Here is a 10387-nt window from a genome sequence, read left to right on the forward strand (position 1 = left end):
TGTGTAGTGATGGCTTTGAAAAGGTGTGATGTGTGGTGTTCCTCTGATGACTTTGATCTCTGAGTTTACTGTGTGAAATTTTCACTTTCAAGGAAATTATATATGTACCTTTCTCACACACTGTTATACATTTTGAGTAATAGATGATCGTCAGACAGCACGCGACAATTCTCATCTTTTGCAAGATGCCCATCTCAAACAAGATCATTAGAGAAGTTGTGGGGAAGTGCTGGTTCATGATGCAGACAGGAATGACTATGGAGCAGGGATAACTATAACAGTTGATCATTAATAGTAATAATTAATATAATTTGAATAAATGTTTAGGTGGACTTGCTACCAAATAGTTAATACAAAGACACTAGCCTGGAAACTCTTCTGCCACCAGCAAAAGCCAGTAAACTAATTACAGTTAAAAATAAATAAATAATTCATTAATTTGATACTAAAATCAGTGCAAGCAGCATCTGTACACTCAATATTAAGCAATTTTATCAAATGTCTTTTAACTTGCTTAGTAGTTTGGGTTTAAGAAAACAACTATAACGGAGTGTGGGGGTGGGAACATAAACCTTTAACTTCTGAGCTGACTGACCTGGAACTGCCACAATGCAAAGACAATTCCTGAAGTAGCCTGACATACACTAAGAACACAAGAAAGAAACCAGGGCTAAGGACCAAGCCAACATGGGAATGGAGAAATGCAATTAGGGGTACACAGAATAGCAAGTGAAGGCTAGAATTTACTGGAGAAAACTGGCAAAAGTACCAAGGTACTGGGGAGCAAATAATTATGGAAGGGAAGGTTAACAGATTGGGAAAAGGCCAAGAATACATTTGGACTGCAGGCTAGAGACTGCTCTCTGTACCAAGGATTGATATCAAAGTATAGGCAAAAAGAAACAATGAGATCCTAAGCGAAAGATCAGCACTGGCAGAATTTTTACTAGAATCTAGAAGAGAAGCTGCTGTTAAACAAGGGGATAATTATCACAACATATTAAATATCGTCAGATAACCAGAAGAATCAATCAGCGAGGTTTGAATGGATTTGGGAGAGCTTAAACATGCAATTCACAAAGAAACAATGGGAAGATATATGCATGGCTCCCAAATATACAACAAAGTTTTTGAGTGGAATTGTTTGCATGGATATTTTTATACCCCAAGCAGATTCCAAAGAATTTTTCCGCAGGTAGATTGCAAATGATGGAGATGTGATGGAGGAAAAAGAGGTAACTGCAAACATATTTTTTCTTGATTGTAATGAATTGACAGACTAAAAATTCCCTGCACTGCAGACTACTCTGTCAAACACTGGGTGAGCAAACTGGTGTAACTAAGGAAATTATTATTTTTTTTAAATGGTGATACAGAATCTCAACTGCCAATACATGGTAAGGCATTGCGGAGTTTAATTCTGGTGGCTGCCAAAAAAAAAAAATTACTAGAAAATGGAAATCAAAGTCTAAACCAACTGTACAAGTAGTGAATACAGTAAGTGAAATAAAAGAAGTGAAAGTGGGAGCTTTAGAAAACAGCAGGAGCAAGTTACATAGAAAAAATGGTAATTGTGGAAACAATACATGCAAAATAATGTTTTGGAGGAGGAATGAGGTTTAAGGGAAGGTAGGAAGTGACTGAGCTATGTAGTATTTGATTGACAATGACTGTATAGAAGATTATATGTGATGCATAATGTTTACAACTGAAAATAAGTCAATATGGTTTGTTTTCATTTATATAAATGTGCGATTGTATATGTCATAAGTGATGAGTCAGTAAAGATGTTTTGTGTTTTTTTTTTTTTTTTTTTTAAAAAAACCAGGGCTTAACAACAAGAGACCACTTAAACAGCAAAAATGCAGTGCAACTATGTACTGGAATCCCAATATTAGCATATTATTATATTATAATAATTGATTCACTTATTATAATTATGATATATCATTACCACTATGTACTGGCCTGGAACTGCCCCAGTGGAAGATCACGTCCTGAACTGCACTATTAGGCATCCAAGAAAAAATATCTAAAAAATACTATGGTGCCAGTTCTTGTGGTAACAGGGATAAAGTTCTGACCATGGTCCAAGCCAGTTGGGATCCTTTACCGATTATGGTTGTTTGACAGACCTGGATAGTTGGGATGACTGTACTGGTGAACATGATCTCTCGATCAGCATGTACAAGGCTGCTAACTCCAGGACACAAGAATGAAACCAGTGCTTAACAGTCAGACCACTTAAATAGCAAAAATGTTCTGCACCCAGCAAAACATACACTTAGCAAAGTGATCTTTGTGAGGAATCTACCTCCCACAATTACCTTTTCCTCTCTTCAATGACATGTACAAAACTTTAAACTCAAAAAACAGAAAAAAAGATTGTGTCCTCACTGCAGATACTTATCTGCCCAACAAGAAGGAGAGTCACGAATCATGTGTGTGACAGACTAGGTAATTTGAATCCATGTGTCTCTTATGTACCCCTTGGCTCCGCTGGGTTTGAGTCACTTGTTGGACATATGGCATGATGGGATGGCACGAAGGCTTAGCTATGCTACCAGACGCACAGCTATCCTTAGCAAGATATCCCATCAGTTAACAACACTGCATCAATGATGATGTAAGGACATCTACAATGGTTGGCACACAGAAACAATAACCCATCTGCAATTTTGTGTGTGATAGTTAACCCCTTACACGATGAGCCACTGCTCAAATTAACTGGTACTGGTCAAAAAAAAGTTTATGTGCAAACAATGAAAAATATCTCTCATGATCTTGGAAGTAGAATAAAAACTGCAAATACACTTTATTTCTTAAAATCTTACTGTACTTAAAGCACCAAAAAATTAAATCAGGAAGAACAAGTCCTACCCCAACTTTTCTTAGTAGATCCCCCACTATGTTGAGTGCAGAGATTCGTGCAGATGGTGTCAGAGGAGTTCCAGTGTAACTGTCATCACTCAAACCTTATAGGAAATAAAAATCATCACACTTTAATACTTGTACTAAAAAAAACACAAAAATACAATTTGCCAAAAAGGATGCTGACAATGACATATAGCTGTTAAATAGGCCAGCCTGCAAAAAAGGCTTCATGACTACAATACATTTATTTAGTTCAAAACATTATGATCATCACTTTATAACAATATCAAGCTAAAGCAAAAAAATATAAAAAGGTAAGAGATTGCTCCCAAAATATAAGAAAAACAAGCTTTTGCAATTTACAAGAAAATAATGGGAAAACACAAGTAAGGCCGTCAAGTATGCAACAAAGTCCAGAAGTTTAGGACCTTTGCTTGGAAGTGTTTACACAGGTATTTTATACCCTAAGCAGACTTCACAGAAGTTTTCCTCTTGTAGTGCTGGAGGGGTGATGGAAATGAAAGTGGTCACTGGTTTATGTTTTGGAAGTGCAATGAGTTGGCAGATTTTAACAATTCCATACAGAGTACTCTATCAGAAACCCTGGGTGAACAAATGTCTGTAAGTAAGGAAACAATTTTTTCTGAGCTGGGACACAATACCTGAATTGCCTATATATAAGTAAGGCCTTATTAAGTTTTATTCTGCTGGCTACCAAAAAAGCAAACACTAGAAAATGGAAACCAAAGTCTACAGCAACTGTATTTCATGTACTGAACATTATACAAGAAATAAAACTGAAGACGGACCTTCAGAAAAGTGTAGTAGTAAATTATATAGAAGTAAATGGAAATGCATAATGTTCAGAAGGAGGAGTGAGGTTTAATGGAAAGCAGGAACCGAGCAATTTTCGAAACACTGGACTAATAACAGCAAAGAAAATATACGTGTACACTTTATTTAAATGGAAAACATTAAAATGGTTTTGTCATCTTTCTTGCTAATATTTGTTTACCTATTTCTTGAGTGATAAATGAATAAAGGTGTCGAACGAAAAGCAAACTTTTCTTAAATACCTTTTTTCGTAAAGTTGGGAAGAGGCAAGGATAACAGTGCTAACTAGTTGCCCTTGGCAGAATCAGAATATGGATGACGGGCCATCACGGAATAAACATATGAAGGAACACTGGCAGTAATTATCACTGTATTCCATACCAAGCAAGAGTTAAAGACAAAATGCACTTCTCCTCCTCCTCCTAGGATGGTCAAGTATGAAGTGAAATTAGAGAATGTACAGTGGGGCAAAGGTAAAAGGCTGAAAGAAACTGAAATCAGAAGATCCCCTCTTACACTGGCTACCTGAAAATGAGCAATTGTGTATGGAGAATTATTCTGGAAGAGACGTAGCATGTAAAATTTTTGATTATTCAGTCTATAACATACAATAATCTTCAAGACAGCAAATGCCCCTTTAAAATAAGTCTACAAATCAGCCAAAACGTTGAGAAAGGGAAATGTTTCAAGCTGAAAAACAGATGAAAATCTAAAGTGGTTCTCGCTACTCTAAGCCAGTCTGAAAGAAAATAATGCCAACTGTCCTAATGTTTATTTGTTTGCCTTTTGCTGACCAGGTAATTCAGGTGGGTCTACTGACCCTTTTCAGTCACGAGCCAGGTACATTACAATAGTATAACAAAAAAACAGTTTAATCAGACAAAATGTTACAGCAATAGTGAAATCTAGCACACGGACAACAGACAGACATCACTTTAGAACACAAACTTGTACACGATTGAGTATCCTAATCTGAAATATTATTAAGGTATACAGTGAATTAAAATACAGGTGTAGGAGTGCTTAGCTTATTTTAGCCAACATCATGAAAGCATGCACATTTTGCTGCATTGTATAAATATATGCTCAAAGATTACTTGAATGCCTGTAATGACCGATTGTTTTTGAATCATTTAGGCAGCTGTGCAGGTCATAATATGGAGAAAACTCTTTCAAATACTGCATTTTTTAATTTTTGTCTGACCTGTGGAACAATCATCTTGAGTACTTCTAATAGTGCAATTTAATTATTTGGTTGGAAATGTTTTTTTAAAGGAAGGCAGTAACTATGTTGCAGGATTTTAAATATTAATGCATCAAGAAAAACAGTCCTGTTTGTAATAAGTAACTATAAAAAGTCACAGTTTATATCTGCCAGAAGAACAAATCAGAATAGAATTTTTTGTAACTTGAGCGTGATGTGGGATGAATGCAGGCTGAGTAGAGGAAGACCATATTTTAATTTCTGAAGCAGGACGGACATTTTTTGGCTACAGCTGCTTGTCTTGTGGGTAACAGAAGGTAGGCAATTTGACAGCAAACTAAGTTGGGATAATTTTTTTTTTTTTTTTTTTTTAAATCAAATACCCACCAACAGCTACAACTTGGGAGGAAGAGTAATATCACTGGCAGCGAACCACTTCCCAGGTACTTTCTCTCCCCATCAGGTGGTAGAAAAAGAGATAGGGAGCCACAGTAAGCAGCTGATGATCACAATGAAGATAGAGAACCAAAAACATGCCTTTGTCAAAATAGGAGATTCACTTGCAACAAATCACACATTTTAAAAAAGGTACCACAGCTCATTTCCAAAGACTGGTTCTTCTGAAGGAAGGAACAGCTACTGTAAATTTTATGTATGGCCATTGCCTGATGCCTGCTGAAATACTGTGCACAGTCTTACAGGGATTGGAAGCTCCTGCAGTAAGTGGGATGGCAAGCAAACTGTATAAACTAGCTCAGTGACATTGGTCTCTTCACTACAAGGGAAAGACGGAAGATTTGTGGGGTGAATAACGTAAAGAGACCCTCACATTTATTAAACAGCTCTGAAGGTCCAAGTGCAATCACTCAAACTGCAAAAGGCAAATTAGATTCTTCTATGACATTAAGCCACCCAAGTGTGTCCAAATATCTGTCACCCAAAAATAGAAGTAAACTTCATCAGTATTATTCCTCTTTTTTTATGTGCTTGCTCACTTTTTCTAAGCAAAATACTGAAACTCTGAGAATTTTGATCTCTGTGTACACAAAAATCCTGTAAGCTAAAGATAACAAAAAGGTTTTATCTAAGAATACAAAGCTACACAACTGATGCAAACAGCATTTACCTCTCTTAAGTGTTGTAGCTGGGGTGGTGAATGTGCTGTTGGGTCCTCTGTGCATCACAGGTGTGGCAGGAACAGAAAATGTGGATCGCGCAGCTGCATCCAGTTTATGGCTCTCTGGTGATTGGCTGATGGACCTTTTTACGGTTTCTTGTTTTTGTTTAACTGCAAGTTCTTGTCGCAAATCTAAAATTGGATAACACTATGAACATGCACGTTTTACTACAGGAAAAAAAAACATGTCTAAACAAAACACGAGTACAATTTTGAGCATGCTCTTTTAAATTATTATAATACAAAGGTCTCATATCCATAAATCAAACAGGACTAGAGCTACCCATTCCAGAGACCTAAATATGGCCTGCGACTTCAATAGGACATGCTGGAGGGACAGATCTGTCTCCCAGCGAATGCTGCATCTTTGGAATAGCCTACCAATTCATGTGAAACAGAGCACCTCTATGACACTGTTGAAAAGGAACCATGACAAGTGGATGGTACACCATAAATTCTTACCAGGAATAGCGCCCACAACCCTCCTGGACAAGGGCAGTCATTATTAAATGCAATCATATTGATTAGCATATCTATGGTATTACAGTGGGATGAAATGTCTACGTTTGAAATGACCTCTGGGTCTACAACCTAACAAACACCTATGATCAGAAATCCTGCAACTACAACCTAGTAAACACCTATGATCAGAAATCCTGCAACTACAGAGGATGTCACAACCTGGTTACTTTTCAGATAAGCTGTACATAACACATCATCACATCTGCATAGAGAACTTGGTCTGTTAGCCTTTATGATTCAGGGGCTCAATGTATGCCCAACTCAGAGATGAAGATGTTACCTAGGCTGTGACACCATCACCTCCTGTACATTATATCCTGGAATCTCTCCACCATTTCTACTTTAAGACTTGGCTAAATGCAAAAACACAAAGTCAGCTGGGGGGGGGGGGTTAATGAAAGCTGAATTATCTAAGCATACTCAACAAAAGACATACTTTTACCACAGTAAGTCCAGGAGATCCAGTCTTCATTAACCGTTGGGACAGAATCTATAGCTAATCCTCCTGGTGGCTGGCTTACTGAAACATACTCTTGATTACTGAAGCCCCACACCAAGAGAGAGATCAGGATCTGAAAATCAAAGGTGTTCAGGGCCAAGCTGCTAATGAACAGATGTCATCCAAGGATATTGTGGGGGGTGGGGGTTGGGCAGCAGCTGAATAGCAATAACTCTAAAGAGCCTTAAACAAGCCTGGCAACGCCTTCCCATATTTATAATGAAAGGACAAACAAGATGCAAACAAGAAAGCCAGTTAGGCACACAGAGCTTAGTGGCTTTTTCCGACAGTTTCTCTGAATCAAAGACAAATAATTTATTCTCTTTTCTGAAGGTCTTGGTCCTTTCTAGTAATACCTAAGCATACTGTGGGCATCCATACAATGCAGTAGATACTCCTTGGTCCTCAATAGCTCAACAGATACCACACTCGCCTCTCTGGGTGTAGGCAGTGAGTTCTACTTCCACTAGAGGCAGCAGAATTAATTTTCCAGTATGGACACTGTAGTGTAGCATAAGGGTGGTGCTGCACTCCTGAACGTGCAATCCTTCGGATGAGATATTAAAACAAGGCCCCATCTGCCTGAGCTGGTGGTAGGTCAGGTGGATATAAAATATCCCACTGCACTTATCGGAAAAAGAGCAGTATGAATTCCACTGCAGGTCTTCCATAAAGAGAGTCCAATGGCCTAGTGGGAATAACCCAATCACCAAGGTGTGTAAACAAATTAATAAAATTAATATACTGTCTGCAGAGCAGCAAGGTTAACACATACTAAATTTGGACTGCTAGCAACCTTTGCATAAATAAGATAATGGTCTTCAAAGAACCCAGGTACAGAGGAAGGACACACAAGGCCTAAAAATCAAGGCAGCTTTCTAGATAAAGTGAAATCTACTAAGATCTCTGGGCTGGGACCGCACCTGTTTGGCATCTACTTTTCCGAAGTAAAAGCCAACACCAAAGGGCTCTGGCTAAGTTTACAGATGACAGCAATTACTGAATTCCTAAATGACTTGGCCATTCTGCAGAACGGTCTGTCTCAAATAAATACCCTAGTGTCAAAATCAAGGAATGAAACTAAATGCCAAAAAATGGGAACTCATCTACTCCAGGAAACTACCACACTGACAATGTGCCTCTAAAATTTGACCCAGTTATTCAGGATTTGGGAACTTTAGTGGACAGCATCCTAACTTTTGACAGCATGCAACTACTGCTATAAGAAAGTACTTCTATACTGCACAGCTTATAAATGAAGCGATTGTGTCTAGATCTAGGAATGCAACTGTTCACCTTTATTCAGCCCTCATTAGGCCAGTCATTGAATACAGTGTCCTCTTTGGCATGTATCTGTCCAGACACTTGCGACAACTGGAACACCCACAGACATACCTTATTAAAAGAATAGAAGGCCTGAACAACATGTCCTACACGTACAGACTCAAAGCCCAATCAGTACACTTGATATCCTACAGACTTCTAATAGGTGACCTGCGTGTCTGGCATACAAGGCATTTTCCAACCCATTATTGATGGATTTACTGCACATCAGCAATTCATATGTCACAGAAATATTCAGTCCAGGGATGTAAACCTCTTCTGCAACATCAGAGCAGTTTGGAGGGACAGGTCCATCTCGCAAAGGATACAGCTGCTGTGCAACACACACACAATCCACCCTGTCCATATTAAAGCACAACTTTGATCTATGGATGGAAAACAGAAAATTCAGCCCAGGACTGTCCTCTGCACTACTAACAGACAGAGGCTGCTCCTAAATGCTTTACCCCATGCAAGGGTCCCCTCAAATTGCATATGGTATGATCCCAGTTATTCTCATTAGGGGTAATCTAGAATTACCGACCATGGAATGGGTAAGGGCAATCTGTAACTAAATGGGACTGGTTATTTTAAGCACAAAAAGGAAAACTGGCTAGGCTTAAAATGGCCCTCAACAGGAGCTAGCCTAGTATTTATCTATAAACCTACAAGTCAAATGTCTTCCATGCCACAAACGTCAAGTCTGCAGATACTGCTGGTTCAAACAGAAAGAGAGTTACTTTCTCTAGAAAGATATAAATCACAGGAGGAAAAGACTCTCTCAAAGGAAGGTAAAACGAGAAAGCTATGCTGAAGCTAAACTTTTCTCACTTTAAAGGAAGTGAAAGCATACAAATCCTGCCCAGCACATAAGATACTCAAAGGAGCTAATTATACCTCAGCTGATGAACTGCTCAAGTCTAAATCAAAAATTCTTCCCCAGTACTACAGAATAATGGAAAGAGAGGCTGAAAAGCATCAAAGCTGTGACTTGTATTCAAGACTGAACTTTCTTGGTTCTATACCTGGGTACAGGTTTGAGATAAAAGAAAATCCATTACCCTGTTAAAAAGGGATCTTAGGTTATTAATAGAACTGACTCAGCAAATCTGTTAACTTCATGACCCTAAGATTGGGATGTGGTCCTGCCAGAAGGTGAGAGAACAGGCTTCTTGGTAGGCAGCACAAGAGGAGGATCTACTTGAAACCTCCTCAGGAGTGGGAACCTCACCTGTATGTGCCAAAAATGGGACTACTAAAATTGCTATGGTCTCATGAAGCCTGGTCTTCAGGATAAATTTCATCACAAGGAGAAATGGTAGAAAAACAAACCAATCCCAGGGTTCAGCCCTAGAATAATGTATTTCTACTATGTCCATGAGTCAGAAAGATAAGCAAAATAAATATCTGACAACAGGCACTTAGAGGTAGTCAGATTGCAGAGTGACAAAACACTTCAACTATATCCTGGCAATGGACAAACGAACTGAACACTTATGAGGCACCAAGAGCAGACTGAGCCTGCCTGCAACAGAGTGAGCTACCCTTACAAAAACATGTGGAAAGTCAAGACTACCTTGTCCCAAACAAAATAAGCTACCCTTGCAAAATATGTGGCAATAAGAAAAAGGGAAGTTGTGACTGCCTTCTTCCCACAGAATGAGAAACCCCTGGCAAAATATGCGGCAATAAGATAAAGGAAGTCAAGAATGCCTTCTCTCAACAGACTGAGCTACCCCTGCAAAACCATGTGGCAATAAGACAAAGGGAAGTTGAGACTGCCTTCTCCTATATTTGCAGGGTTTCCTGACAAAGGGAGTATGACCTTATACCTTGTACGTTGAAATACCATACTTACAAAAATACAGTCTAAATAAACTGCCAGAAAGACTGCTCTGTAAAGTTTGTACTGTTAGCAAATTTGTTCACAACTCCACAATACAAGTGTACAATG

At 38.6% G+C, this 10387-nt stretch overlaps 1 protein-coding gene across 4 annotated transcripts in view; it reads right to left on the reverse strand.

Moving 5' to 3' along the window:
* NDE1 (nudE neurodevelopment protein 1) overlaps positions 1 to 10387 on the reverse strand; it is a 653710-nt gene that overhangs the window by 447272 nt on the left and 196051 nt on the right. For all 4 annotated transcript variants that reach the window (XM_044089169.1, XM_044089166.1, XM_044089170.1 and 1 more), the window contains exons 3-4: positions 6039 to 6221; positions 2881 to 2975 (exon numbers count right to left, since the gene is read on the reverse strand). In XM_044089169.1, the coding sequence (XP_043945104.1) occupies positions 2881 to 2975; positions 6039 to 6221 (278 nt within the window). The remainder of the gene's footprint in view (positions 1 to 2880; positions 2976 to 6038; positions 6222 to 10387) is intronic.

Source organism: Protopterus annectens, chromosome 12.part0 (genome assembly GCF_019279795.1).
Source record: "Protopterus annectens isolate FY-2018-M chromosome 12.part0, PAN1.0, whole genome shotgun sequence".
Lineage (NCBI taxonomy): Eukaryota > Metazoa > Chordata > Ceratodontiformes > Protopteridae > Protopterus > Protopterus annectens.